Genomic DNA, 14,665 nt, shown 5'->3' on the forward strand with positions numbered 1-14,665 from the left:
AAACTTATGGTTAGGGTTGAAATAACTTTGAGAGATTCATTTCATGGGAATTGTGGGAGCTCTATTGAGCTAGGGTTTGAGTAAGGCCTTTTGTTATTGATTCTAGTTACCTTTTGTAAATTATACAATTTTACTATAAAGGAAACTCGGCTCTTGTGTGGATGTAGATAACATTTACCGAACCACCTTAAATCTTTGTGTATCTTTTTTGCATCATTTACTTATATATTTATTGTTTGCTATGATTGTGATGATAAATTAGTGGTTTTGCTTGTTGAGTTTGTTGTGATAACTACCAAAGTCTTGGGTGGGTAATTTTCTTGGTGTGAGCTCCAAGTTGAAATCATTTGGGATAGAAAGTAACTAGATTGAGGTGTGACTTTCTAGTGAAATCTCCCAACACTTGTGTCTAGAGTCTGTAAAATCTATTTATGCTCTTTGATGGGATTATCGAAAAAAAAAAAAACAAGTACTCGAGAACAAGCCATTGAATTACAATGGCCTTAGCCTCAATCAGTCAGTTTCAAAATGGACTACACCCCTCCCCCCTATGGTGGACCGTGGACGTGTTCTATGGAAACTCCACCGGCTTCAACGTCTTTCCATTGCATTATCATGGTATAGGTGATGCATCCGATACGTTTGACATTTAAAACCTGCACAATTCCTCATCTGATATTACACCTTATCAATGTTGCTTCTCTATCTGGCATATGCATCTTGGTGAACATACTACATAACTTGCTACTTCCATCATCTAGGTCGTCTGATTGTGAGTTAACCGTGAGTGCTACGTTTGAGAAATGAGACCCTGTATAAAATAAACACTGTGTAGGCTTGTAGAGCTAGTTGTGGGCCTCATGTTTGGGCCCAAATTGAAAAAATAGCACGTGCGTCGACTATAGCCAGAAGTAAAAAGGAATAAAATAAATTTGAATTTCCATACCCATCCTATTTTAAACACAAAACTCTTTCTAGGGTTTCAATCTTCAAATCCATAAACCCTAAAATTTCAAATCAATTGAAATTTCCTAGATAGGTAGGTACTGGAATCTAGATTCTTTGTTCAATTTAGGGTTTATAGTTGGTTATCGAGTCAAAGGTAAGGTTTTTAGGTTAAAATAGCTAGTTAAAAAAGTTTATCTCTATTGGTTTGCAGGTTTTTTTTTAGGTTGTTGATTATTAAAAGTAATGGATGTAAAAGAAGAGACGCAAAATGGGGTTGAAGAATATAACACAATAAACAATGAAAAAGTAGAGATTGAACATGAAGAAATTCAGGAAGAAGATGAAGAAGAAGAAGAAGAAGAAGAAGAACGTGGTAATGTTGTTGTTGTTGATTATAGTGCAGGAGATGATGATAGAAAGCATAATCATCATGATGAACGAGGAGGAAGTTCTTCACCAGGGTTAGTTTAGTTTAGTTTAGTTTTAGTCTTGTAGATATTTCGTTATGTTTAGGGGAATGGGGGCGGTTCACCCGAGTTGTTGGGAATTGAGGATAATGAGAATAACTTTAAGTTTTTTTGTTTGGTAGAAAAATCTTCGTCGGAGGCGTTTCGTGGGACACCACTGAAGGTACTATAATATTACGTTATGTTTATTGTTAACTTAGGACATTGTGTAGTCCAATTTGTTGTGAAATATCGTTGAATGATACATAGTGGTAAGTGCCATTGTTATCTTTTTGCCCCACATGCATTAGTTGTAGGCTTTGAATACACCAGAGTAATTGAGCTTGTATTTGAGTTCCGGCTAGAATTAGAAGCTCGACCATCTACTAGGAAATATTAAATAGACAAAGTTAGTTAATAGTGGTTATGTAGACTGTTTAATTGGATGACTTTAACTTTGTGTTGTGGCATTCTTTATCTGTCCCGACTCCTAATATGAAAAATTGTATAGCCTTCACTTGTATTGCTTGAGACAACTTGTCATAGTAGATTATGACACAAATGTGTTGTTTGTCTATATGGAATGAACATATAGCCTCTTATTGCTGACTATACATGGTGTGAAGTTTGAGATGACTGTCTACAGTTTACTGTCTCTGTGTGAAATCTAGGGTGTTTATATTCCATTGTTATGTAGCCCAGTTTCAGCACCTTCAGTAATGCTTTGGAAGAAATGACTAAACAAATAAAGCCACCTGCTGATGTAATTCAATTATATCCTTCAATATAGAAACGAAAGAATTTCAATTAGTCTCTTTAGTTTTTACAAGATTCAATGAGATGCATGTAAATTATGGGCAATCTGTACATTGACGTGGTAGGTCTAAGCTCCGTATATATCTGCTTTGTATTATTAGTACCCTAAAGAAATGATATTCTTAATGAGATTGTGGTATCATTCTTGTGGTGCTATCCTAAAATTGACATGCTCCTTGGACCCTTTGCTGCTGGTTATATTGCTCATTCATGCTCAAACCCAGGCAAAACCTACTTGGTTTGTAAACAAAATTGCTAGCATAATTTTTCGAAATTTACTAGTCTGTGTCACAAATTTGTTCTTATTTTATTTGTTCTCGTCTGCCTTTTCCTTTTTCTGGTGCTAATGAGATGAGAATGTTTTGCTGTTGGTGTGCTTGCACAATGCAATCTGGCTTGCTTGTCGCAATTCTAATTTAAGCTGTTCTATGGTATGTGACATCTGACAACATTACATCTTTATCTTTATTTATGGGTGACTTGTTACAGAGAATTTCACTAAGCATTTTGAGAAGTACGGAGAAATCATTGATTCGGTAATTATGAAGGAGAAGCATACAAGAAGGCCTCGAGGTTTTGGATTCATCACATTTTCGAACCCCTCTGTTTTGGATAAAGTTTTGGAGGATGAACATATTATCAATGGCAGAACTGTAAGCTTGGAATTTAATGCCCGTATTAATTTCCATAGTTAAGTTTTTCACTCATGGCTAAACTATTCTGTTTTTCCTTATCAGGTGGAAGTAAAGAGAACAGTCCCTAGAGAGGATATGGAGGTAAAAGGCAGTCAGAAGACAAAGAAAATTTTTGTGGGTGGCATTCCCCCTTCTATTACAGAAGGTAGCACTAAAATCTGGTCTTTTAAAGTGGATTTTCCTTGATTGTATATTCTTGTTTTCACAAACGTGAGTTCTGGGAGCTCTTCTCATCCTTTTCTTAAATGGATCTTCCTTGACTGTATATTTGTCGTTATGCAGATGAGTTGAAGGAGTACTTCTCATCTTATGGTAACATTGTTGAGCAGCAGATAATGCTGGATCACAGCTCTGGAAGGTCACGAGGTTTTGGTTTTGTCACCTTTGAGAGCGAGGAAGCTGTTGAACAGATCATCAATGAGGATAGAACTCATGAACTCGGAGGTAAACAGGTGGGTTTGAAAGCTTGACTTCTAATTGATAGTGCTTTGACTGTTCCATCTGCCTCCCTCATTTTTAATGTGAGAATATTCAAATGATTTCGCAGGTTGAGATCAAGAAGGCAGAACCTAAAAGAGGCGGTGGAGATCGTGGTAGTGACGCTAGGGATCGTTATGGCGGTGGATTTGCTAGTTCTTATGGGACTGGTGCGTCTGGTTTCGGAAGTGGTTATAGATCTGGAGGTGGGTATGGAGGCAGGTCCAACAAAGGATATGGTGGATATGGTAGGGGGTATGGTGCAGGCCCTGCTAGTTCTTATGATGCATATGGTGGATATAGTCATAGGGCTGGGTATGGTGGGCCCATGTATGGGAATGGAGAGTATGGCGACGATAGCTACAGCAGCCCAGGTGGTTATGGTGCTGGCTATGGTGGCGCTGGCTATTATGGTGGCTCATACGGTGCCGGGGGCTATGGTGGCTCATATGGTACTGGTGGCTATGGTGGTGGTTATGGTGGTGAAGGTGCTGCTGCTTATGGTGGTGTCGGTGGAGGCAGTTCTTATGGTGGTGTCGGTGGAGCCGGTTCTTATGGCAGTGGTGCTGGTGGTAGAGGATATGGGAGTGGTTCTGCTGCCAGGGGAAGGTATCATCCATATGGTAGGTGACGATTGAAAGCTATTCTTGGAGATGTATTTCTCGCTATCCTGAGCTCATTTGTTTCATTGCGTTTCAAACAGTCAATGTTACCTTGTCTCCCTGAATTAATTTTGTGTTAAATTGGCGATTATTGCCCATAAATTTTGTAACTCTTTAGACTAATATATCTTGTAATGGTTTTGATACTGTTTCTCCAAATTTCTGTTCGATAATTTTACACGTGATAGTCTTTTTTTAAAATTTAATGGGAACGCTACAAGCTTTACCTAAAAAAGAGAACTGTGTAAGTTGATGAGATAGTAGCTCCTATTCATGCCTGGATTATATGAAGTTGAAGATGTTATTTTTTGCAGCGATTAAAAATCGATATACGAATTTATTGAATCATTAACATGGTACAGTATATGTAATCAGAGAGGTTTAAGATAACAGAGGATAGAGAACATCCTGTGGAGAAATGAACTCATTAGATTGGAGATATTGTTTGTGATCAATCTTGCATGTGCTTATATGGGTGGAATCTTCTTATGGGACTGTAGAGAAGACACTAATAGACTAATTTTAACATATTTTTTGTATGTAAAGGGCAGGCGTGAGAAAAGAGTAAAGTCCTCAATCCAATATTTTTAAAAACGCTATGGCGTTAGTCGGTGGTGGGAGAGTGCAAGGCGCTAGGCTTTTTTTTTTTTTTTTTTTTAGTACACACTTATACTTACCATAACTCAAAAAAAAAAACACAAACAAGGATACTTATTAAAAAAATACGTAATAGTTGAAGAAGATCAACTTCATATAAAAACATACTATTTCTCTTTCTTATAGTGACATATAATTTACATTGGACTTCAGTCTTTTAAATTCATTCAAATCTTAAGCCTACATGAGTCTTTAATTTTCGATATTTAATCATTAAAAAAAAAAAAAAAAAAAAACAAAAAACTTGACTGGACTGCCTAGAGGCTGATTGTCTACCTAGACCGCCTAATCGGTCCACCAATTTTTTAAACGACTTGAGCCTAGGAGAGTTGGTTGGGCACCGCCTGGGCGGCCTAGACTGATTTTTAGAAGACTGCCTCAATCTCGAATTAGCCTCCAAGTCCATGGGGAAAGAAATTGTAGGAAACTTATTCCAAAAATATACTTATTGTTAAGTAAACAAGAAAATCAAATTGATATAACAAATATATCATGAATAAACCTTTAGTTCAACTAATGAACTTAATTTCGAAATAGGCACTGGTTCGAAACAATGCTTTTTATCGAAATGGTGTGTCTTTTCGAAACATGTGACTTTTCAAAGAGTTGTTTACTTTTTCCTCAGAGTCACTGTGTTGTTTCAAAAGACACGACTCACCTATAAATAGTGGATGAATTTAGAGAGAAAGACACCATATCACACAGAGTTTTGATTTTTTTTTCTCTCCATGTTCTTAGTCAAATACTATGTTGTGTTCGCTGATTCTATAGAATTGAAGTGCTAACTTTCTATAGAAGGAAATCCGTTCTATCTTGGGAGACAGTTTTCCATCAACCTTCAAGCACCGTGAGGGGGAAAATCTGTCTTAAGGACATAATGAATCTTCACTAGGCTCGGATTTAATAATTGGAAAATTAAGTTCATTAGTTAAACCAAAGGTTTGTTCATGATATATTTGTTATATCAATTTGATTTTTTTGTTTACTTAACAATAAGTATATTTTTGGAATAAGTTTCCTACAATTTTCCAAGAAATTTATGCATCTCTCCTTTTTGAGTAAGAGATTTCCAATTTTAAAAACACCACATTTGATGCATTTTTTTTGACAAGTAATGCTTCAACAAATTTCCAATTTTAAATTAATTAATTCAAAGAGATTATCATTTATATATGTGAAACATTTTCCAATTTCTCAAATATGACAAAGTCAATAAATTGGAAAACTATTTAGATATATGAATCGAACCCAAAGCGATTATATATGATGCGACCGAACCCGGCCGAATCTTGTTAAAGAATGTCTAAAAATTCAAAAAATCAAAAATTTTATATAGTACCCGAATCGAAACGAATACTTCGGATACAAAGACCTCAATTTGGTAATCGACAAGTATGCTTATAGAACAATATCTTAAACAATCTTCTTTATTGGCACTATTTGGCGCAATAGTAAAACACATACATCTTACAAATAATAAAATATGTTTAGAACATTTTTAGCACCAACCATTCCTAACATCTGGAATGAAATAAGGATTCTCGGAATCTTGGATCATAATTCCCCCCAAGTGTAGTATTACTACCACCTTGTTCTCTTTCAAAAAGTCTATTCCAAGAATGACTTGAAAATGGTCTAAGTGAGCTACCATCAGGTCCACCTTTCCTCGCCAGTTGTGCATCTTAATGTCAATTTGGAGGTGTAGCTGTTTCTTGGAAATCCTCAAAACAAACGTGCATAGTGAGATCCACTATTGAATCAGAATTCATTGCACTGGACAAGGCTAGAGAAAAAGCAGAGTGGCTTCGAAATTTCTTAGAGGATATTCCAAACTGGGCTAAACCTGTGCTAGCAGTGTGTATACACTGTGACAGCCAATCTGCTATTGGTAAAGCACAGAGTAGCATGTATAACAGGAAGTCTCGACACATACGTCTCAATCGACTATGTAACACCGTTAGACAATTGCTTTCAAATGGAGTTATCTCAATCGACTATGTAAGGTTAAAAGATAACACTGCGGATTCGCTTACAAAAGGTTTAACAAGAGAGCAAGTAGAAAGATTATCAAGGGGAATGGACTTAAAACCTATGAGATAATCAACCAAAAGTCATCATAATGGAAAAACCAACTTAGTTGACTGGAGATCCCAAGATCTAGATTCAATGGGCCAACTGAATTATGTTTGTGACTCGATTAGCCTTTGGAGAGTAATATTATACTCTAACCCATTCCTATATAAGGCCGGTGCATATCTGCCGGCCATGAGAACTAGGATAAGTCCAACTTTTAATAATTTACTATATCTTGAAACTTATGTTATCCAAGTGGAGTATCATTGAGAATACTCTTTATATAAATCACCTATGTTAGTCATATGAAGTGGGGCCGCTTCTATGAGAATTTTAAAGGCAAATGTCTCAAAAGCACTATTTGAAACCAAGAAGTGTTCAAGGCCAAAATGAACAAAAGCGTGAGAACCAACAAGATTCGAGAAGGTGCTGCGTGAAGATGATTGTCTAGGTTTATACAAGCGGCCGACGATTCAAGGACATTAATTGAAGTCTACCGATCGTCCAATTAAATCCGATCATCTTTCACTAAGGCAAGTTCAAGGCCTCCCATGCTACTTGACTCGACGCGGTATCTTTTCATTTGTAAAAAGAACGCAATCCGATGTTTATGATAGAAGAAACCAAATTTTCATTCATGTGGGGGATTGTTAGAAAAATGATTTGCTCAAATCCATTTGAGATATGAATGAGTAATTTGTCTCCCAAGTTATCCTATATTGATATGAAATTGGTTTCTGAAAAGAAACAGTATGTAAAGTGAGAAAAACCTTTTTGAAATAGTGTATTGGTTTGAAACAGTGTATCATGCCGAAAAGGTGTGACCTTTCGAAATAGGTACTGGTTCGAAACAGTGTTTTATGCCGAAATGATGTATCTTTTCGAAACATGTGACTTTTCAAAAAATTACTTACTTTTTCCCAAGAGTCACTATGTTGTTTCGAAGATGCACCACTCACCTATAAATAGTGGATGAATTTGGAGAGAAAGACACACCAGATCACACAGAGTTCTGATCTTTCTCTTCTCCCCTTGTTCTTAGTCAAATACTATGTTGTGTTATCTGATTCTATAGAATTGAAGTGCTAGCTTTCTATAGAAGGAAATCCGTTCTATCTTGGGAAACAGTTTTCCATCAACCTTCAAGCACGGTGAGGGGGAAAATCTGTCTTAAGGATATAGTGTATCTACACTAGGCTCGGATTTAATTAAGAAGTACAAGACACTTATAAGACAAAAGGTTTGTATAGTTTGGTAATTGGTAAAAAGTAAGTACAATTAAATTGTATATTCCTAACAGAAATGCCATAGTGAAACAGAAACTGTTCAACATAATAAATAACTGAAATACTGTTATTTATAAAAACAACAGCAAAGAAAATCCAATACCAATCTATTATCATACTATAATGTATGAGACGAAGTATGCACAATCCAATTTACTTCAGTATTACGTATAAGTAGTAACAACTCCTTCAGTAGTGCTGCTGATAGCTTTAGACTTGGTTTTTCACAAACACTGTCACTAAATCATCAACGACATTCATCAGCTGGAATTATGAAGTTCTTTTTTTAACTCTGAGCTTGACACCGTGCTTGAAGTTAAGGACGATGCCATAGTCGAAGGCCAGAGGCTTTTCCATGTTGGGAGAGTGCCGAAATGTATATCTCTGGTAAAGATGAACTAACGCCAGTCTTAGTTCTTGTATGGCAAATTTCATTCCAATACAAGCTCGCGGTCCAATCCCAAATGGAATGTTTGCGTAGGGATGCCGTTGTTTTTCTTCCTCGCAGTTAGGATCAAACCTCTCTGGTTTGAACTTGTGTGGTTCAGGAAAATGCTTAGGATCTTTTGCCAGGACTCCAAGTGCTAACCAGACCCATGTTCCCTACAGACATTTCATGAGAATCATTACTGATGAGCGTAGGTAATTTAATGACTCTAATCTCTGCGTCAAGCATGGCCTAAAAGTTTGATTGCTATGAAAGATCCAAAACCAGCCAAAACTATTTACCTACTCACATATGTGAAATAACTGAGTATAAGCCTGATATCTCACTAGATTCATACACGTACAAATAAACCAGTTTAACACATTCATGCGTGAAAGTGTTACTGATACCTTTGGTAGAACATAGCCTCCTATTTCTACTTCTCTGGAGGTTTCCCGGGCAACTAATGGAGATACAGTGTAAAATCTCATTGCCTCTTTAATTATCTGTGAAGAGAAATGACTTTGTTAGATGGGCTTCTTGAAAGGATATCGAAGGAAAAACATAGGTAGGAGACCAACCTGATCAATATAGGGAAATTTATTTTGTAGATCATGAGCTGTTGGCATCAAATCATGCGGGCCAAAATCATCTATCTCTTTTACCAACTTCTTCTCAACTTCAGGGTGACCAGCCACAAGATAAAGAATGGTAGACAATGTAAATGATGTTGTTGCTGATCCAGCTAAAAGGTGCTCATAAGCAAGTGCGCTGATGTAGTCTGAGGTGAAAAGATCTTTGGCCGTCTTTTGCGATTCCCTTGCATTCAGTATAAGTGACAAGAAGTCTTTGGATTGTATGCGATCATCACGATTCGATGACCTCTTCTCTACAATCTCATCAAGTCGACGTGTCAATTTCAGATTTGTTTGGTATACTTTATAATCTATAGTCCATGGCATTCTCTTCAGTATTTGACGAAATGGTTCTTGAAAAATAGGAAGTAGAAGCCCAAGTATGATTGAAAATGAGCCAGAGAGATCCATTTTGAGGGTAGTAGTGGAGTATATATGTTGTTTGATGAAATCTGAGACTTCATCGTCAATGTCATCACTTCCTTCACCACAATTCATAGAATTGCTGAGTGAGTGTTGTTTGGATAGGCCAAAGTCAAAACCGAAAGCTGACTGGCCAATTATGTCAGTGGCCATTTTAAGGGAATGGTTGGAGAATACAATGTCTTCATGTTCTGAGTTGGGGAGGTTTGCTGTTAGGGAGTCCATAACTGATTGCATGGTGGGGACTTGGCTAGCAAGGTGTGATGGTTGGTAAAGTGATATTATGGTGTTTCTCATTGTCGACCATCTTGTATCCCTGCAAAGTCAGTTTTAGTCAAACTTTTGTCTCCAATATGCCAACTATCCCAAGAAAAGCAGTAGTTCCATTTTTATGCATTCCAATTAGTCTAAAGTTTGATGGTACACTTGAGTGTTTTTGGTCATGACTACTGTACTACATACTTCTAATTTCATATATACCTTACCTGGTGAAGAAGAGACCCTTCCGGTGAAGAGGGGATGCCAAAATGGGAGAGGGGATGCTTCTGTTGGGCACATCCTTGAATTTCTTTATTCCCACCTCCTTGCACAGTTCAGGGTCAGCTATTATGACTAGTGGTTGCCTCCCCATGTGGAACCTGGTCCAAGAAAAGATGTTAGCTAGATAACAGTGGGGCCCAAAATGTTGTTTGGGCAGCTTTCCAAGCTTTAGCCCAACCATATGGTTCCAATGCAGGCTGAAATTGAAGCTACAGAAAGATCGAATGAAATCCAGTTCAGGGGTTTTAAGATTGTCACATCCCAGGTGGTATTACTGAGAGACAGAATTGCTGATCATTTTGTGTTGTAGTACATAAATTAACACATCAGACTAAAAGCTGATAGTGTTCTTTCTGCGCAACAGAAATGATTTTATTGGGCTGTTGTTGTTGGAATACCACATGATCAACGGATTCGGTCACTAGCTTGTAAACGTACATATACCTATGCGTACCTGAAGATGGAGCCGTAGCGTTTTGCGAGGATTGAGAAGACATCTGGACCATACTTAGCTAACAATGGTAAGTGTCCTACAAGAGGAATCGGGGGAGGACCAGGTACCCTTCTAACAGCCCAATAAGGTGCATAACAATACACCAAAACAGTTGCTAGTAAGGCAATCAAAGTGAAGAAAATTGGAGCAATGGATATTCCCATCTTTACTAACCATCTTACAGTGTCCTCTGTTAAGGCCATGAACAGAAAGTGAGGGGGTGAGAAGATTACGTTGCTTCATAAGAGATTCTAGTCTTTTAAAGACAGAAAGGGTAGTGCAAGTGTGTCACCATAGATGTGAACTTCCCACACTAATGGCACTTCATGTTTGTCGGGCATGATCAATACTGCGGAAGCATCTTTGAATTATATGATACCTTTTGTTTCTCTTTCTGCTTATTTAATTATTGGTAGTTGAATAAAAGTTTATATAACACAAGCTTTCCATCAAACATTAATATAAGTGAGTCCAACAAATCATACAATAGTTCTAAATTCCGATATATCTTAATAATTCTGGGGCCGATCGTGCCAGATTATTTTTGCTGATATATTGTAACAAATATGATTTTGAGGTTCTTTGACATGATATTTTTCAGTTCTGAAACTAACACAAATTCCACCATGATTCTTCAGTATAAATACAAAGCTGGCTCTATCATCACTTGATACTTAATTCTATCATATATTTTCACCACTAAAAGGAATCTAGGCCACCTAAGAGGTCCACCAATTCATTCATTGAATGATCGAGCCCCCATCACTTGTACAAGTCCAAATGACCTGTAACTGCACCATTTTTTGTTAATATATTTTCGAGTTTACCAGGCCGAAAAAAAAAAAGGATAAATGGTAAACTGGTAAAGGCCCTTATAGACGAGGTCTGAGGTCATCACGAGGTAGAGTTTCAAACTAAAATGAACTGTTAAAACCTGCCGACTATTTTTATCCACATGAATTTAATTCATTTTCAGCTCAAAGTTTGATCTGGAATAAGTTGAAGTAAGCTCCATGCTATGATCATAATCAAAAGTTTCATTAGACTTAAAATATTGCGTCAAAATCGTCGTATGTTCCTTACTAGTTAGTACTTGAGGATCTACTTCCTACCTTAGTGTTCTTGGATATATTACGCAGAAATGTTTGGGCCTTAAAACCTAGTGGGCTTAGTGGGTGCCAGTGAACTTATGGTCCGTGGCAGTCCATCTGTTAACTTTTGAGAAGGGTTTACTAAACTGTGGGTTGAAACTGATTCGGAAGCAGAATAGGTTTGTGGACAAACAACTGTTTGCTGTCTACAAAACCTCAGCTGCTGATTGGTGGAGTGGCTGTCCAAAAAAACTGTTTTACTGCCCAAAAACACTTTTAAACTATCCGAAAATGGATTTGACCAATAGAAATGTGATGTTTGTAGACCAATCTGCCCACAAATTCACTCATTGGGAAGCAACAGTTACAACTTTTAGGAGTGGCAAACTTCCTTGGCAATTGCAAGCAAGATGGCAGAACTGTATGAATAATATTCATGATTCGAAAATCACTTCTATTTGGAGAAAGGGCAATATTATTGTAGATGTGCTATTCAAAAAAGGAGCTGCTCTACTAATCAATGAAGAAATCATAGTGATGGAAACGTTTTATTTGCAGCGCCTTGTCTAGGAATGACAACACAACTCTATCCAAAAATAAATTCCAGCCTATATAAAGAGTCGAGCAGTATCGATTAAAACAATACTAGAACCTTGCATTCATTGGTTTTTACGATTTCACAACAACACGATTTGGATAAGGGGAGAAGTACTTGGTGAGGTGTATATTGGAGGCCTATGCTAGTAGGGTTGCAAGCACATTTCATCCTTTTTTTTTGAAATGTTTATGGGGTTAAGGCAAATCCCCACCTGTGTTTATTGAACGTTGAACCTTACAAAGCCTCCCTAAGAGTTAGATCATTAGGAAAGCACACAAAGCCTTACAAAATCAACAAACAACAAGCTTGACATAAACGAGATTACTCACTAGCTACACATATCACAATGGGTCCTCGATCAAGAATGAAGTGATAACAATGCTATCTTATTATCTTACTTTTTGGCCATTAATTGTTTCACTATCTTTGGATGATCCTTCCTAAGATGAGTCTGCGTTTTCTCATAGTCATAGAAAAAACCCTCGCAAGCACAACACACATTAGGCTTAAGTTTAGTTTATGGTTTTGGGCCTTGAGCTGTTGGGATGGTTTCTATTATTTTTGAGGGCTGTGTCATTTTTATTTTAAATGGACCGGATTCTATTAATTTAGATGGGCTTTGGTTAGAGTTTGTTTTTGGGCCGAATATGTTCTAGTTAGGTTTGGTCTAGTTATACCGATTCTTAACTTTGTGTGGGCTGGGCCCTTATCATATTAAGTGTTTTTATGCATGTGGATCTATTTTAGTTGTCATGGGCGGGGTTTTGTTTTAAATTTTTCAGATTTTTTAAATATTGAACTTTGTGGACTAATCCAATAATGGGATGTTGTCGAAACTTGTATAAACATATTTGTCATTATCTAATAAAGATTTGGTGTTGTTTAGCACTGATGGATTTTGATTTTGACTATGTGGCTGATAAGAACTACGAAGGCTTGATTCCAATCTTGAAATATTTGGATACGTAGGCAGCTTTGAGCAAAAATACAGCCACTATATTATATATTATATATTAGTTTTGTGATAACTATATGTGTATAATGTTAGTATTTAATTGTGTATGTGATTGTGGATGTTTGAATTATATTTGATTGATGACCATTCGTGTTGCGTTCAATGATATTTAAATACGTGATTGATTTGCATTGATGCGTGAAAATAACTTTCTGCACGTGTGATCAATTGTTGTACATGATTAATGCTAGTATAATGATAAGTGAGTTGAGAATAATATTATCAACGAGTCGACCACACCTTCAGAACTCTTTATGCCTCAGGATTTGATAATAATATATTATGACTTGAGATGTCATGTGATAGGAAGGTATTCATTGAATGTGCCATGAATGACCTGTTAGTGTTATGATGGATATTCCTTGAATGTGGTGGGAATGACCCAAGGTATTCATTGAATGTGCCATGAATGACCTGTTAGTATATGATGAGTATTCCTTGAATGTGGTGAGAATGACCCAAGGTATTCATTGAATGTGTCATGAATGACATGAGATATTGAATGCCCATAAAAGGCTATGATTATGCACATGGAAAGCCCAGAGATAGCTGTGACTCACAAGTTACGAGTTTGCAAGATGTAAATATGTTCCTGGAGGTGATATCCCTGCTTGGGAACATATGTCTTGTAGTGGCACTCAGTGTGAGAGAGGCACACGGGTATGTGTGATTTGGCAAATGTGTGAAGTGCAAATCGTGTAGTAGAAACTAAATGTGAGGTAAGTAAATAAGTGATTAATAAACAAAATACATTGTGGAATTGAATTAACTAAAAGTATGTGAATTTGTGTGATGTTATGGATGTGAAGTGTGATTGTAAATAATATTAGTGAATGCTTGTGATCTTTTATGTGATTGCAAAATGATTATAACTTGATATATTATTACAAAATATTAATGACTTGTGATAGTTTGAGATATATGGTTATGCACGCAGAAATTTTATAACGTAATGATGTCATGTGAATGACTACCCTTGATATATGTATTATGATATGTGCCCCGAATATGCGGGACGAACCAGGTTGTATCAATTATATTTAAATATCTTAAATGAGGTTTGATTATAAATGAAAATTTGACTGGTTGAGATAAATCATTTTATTGTGATGTCTAACTCTGTTTTGTAAGAGGGTAAGATCTATTAATCTGTTATGCAGGGATATAAATATCCTACCCTAAGACGACGTGTTGGCTTAAAAGGGTAAGGTGTATCAAACTCATATTTAATTAGGTTATTATATGTGCATTTAATAAGTGAAATGTAAATGATATTTATGTTGTTGTGAGTTATTTTGGAAAATGGGAATGATGAGTACTGTTATATGAGATTCTTGGATATTATATATTGGGGGTGAAATCTTACTTGGGAAGAAACTACAT

At 36.6% G+C, this 14,665-nt stretch overlaps 2 protein-coding genes across 2 annotated transcripts; one reads left to right on the top strand and one right to left on the bottom strand.

The window, feature by feature from the left end:
• Positions 1-951: 951 nt before the first annotated feature.
• LOC147507075 (heterogeneous nuclear ribonucleoprotein 1-like) lies at positions 952-4,203 on the top strand. Its single transcript, XM_086599788.1, has 7 exons — positions 952-1,041; positions 1,161-1,409; positions 1,538-1,578; positions 2,700-2,863; positions 2,948-3,050; positions 3,188-3,357; positions 3,453-4,203. The coding sequence occupies exons 2-7, from the start codon at positions 1,192-1,194 to the stop codon at positions 4,011-4,013; spliced, it is 1,257 nt and encodes a 418-aa protein (XP_086455914.1). The 5' UTR covers positions 952-1,041; positions 1,161-1,191; the 3' UTR covers positions 4,014-4,203.
• A 3,882-nt stretch (positions 4,204-8,085) lies between these two features.
• CYP711A1 (cytochrome P450, family 711, subfamily A, polypeptide 1) lies at positions 8,086-10,978 on the bottom strand. The gene is made up of 5 exons (XM_086599791.1): positions 10,540-10,978; positions 10,031-10,183; positions 9,069-9,861; positions 8,898-8,993; positions 8,086-8,663 (listed from the first exon to the last, which is right to left on the bottom strand). Exons 1-5 carry the CDS (start codon positions 10,779-10,781, stop codon positions 8,331-8,333), a joined length of 1,617 nt encoding a protein of 538 aa, XP_086455917.1. The 5' UTR covers positions 10,782-10,978; the 3' UTR covers positions 8,086-8,330.
• Positions 10,979-14,665: the final 3,687 nt, after the last annotated feature.

The sequence above is a fragment of the Coptis chinensis genome, chromosome 3, assembly GCF_015680905.1.
Source record: "Coptis chinensis isolate HL-2020 chromosome 3, ASM1568090v1, whole genome shotgun sequence".
Classification (NCBI taxonomy): domain Eukaryota; kingdom Viridiplantae; phylum Streptophyta; class Magnoliopsida; order Ranunculales; family Ranunculaceae; genus Coptis; species Coptis chinensis.

What these genes read in the sequence shown, in the direction of transcription:
- CYP711A1 (XM_086599791.1), bottom strand. Translation starts at nt 10,781, where the DNA reads ATGGCCTTAACAGAGGACACTGTAAGATGGTTAGTAAAGATGGGAATA. An exon ending in CGCTACGGCTCCATCTTCAG is followed by an intron (nt 10,184 to 10,539) that starts GTACGCATAGGT and finishes TTCTTGGACCAG; the next exon opens with GTTCCACATGGGGAGGCAAC. An exon ending in GAGGCTATGTTCTACCAAAG is followed by an intron (nt 8,664 to 8,897) that starts GTATCAGTAACA and finishes AAATGTCTGTAG; the next exon opens with GGAACATGGGTCTGGTTAGC.
- LOC147507075 (XM_086599788.1), top strand. Translation starts at nt 1,192, where the DNA reads ATGGATGTAAAAGAAGAGACGCAAAATGGGGTTGAAGAATATAACACA. An exon ending in TTCGTGGGACACCACTGAAG is followed by an intron (nt 1,579 to 2,699) that starts GTACTATAATAT and finishes GACTTGTTACAG; the next exon opens with AGAATTTCACTAAGCATTTT. An exon ending in TCCCCCTTCTATTACAGAAG is followed by an intron (nt 3,051 to 3,187) that starts GTAGCACTAAAA and finishes GTCGTTATGCAG; the next exon opens with ATGAGTTGAAGGAGTACTTC.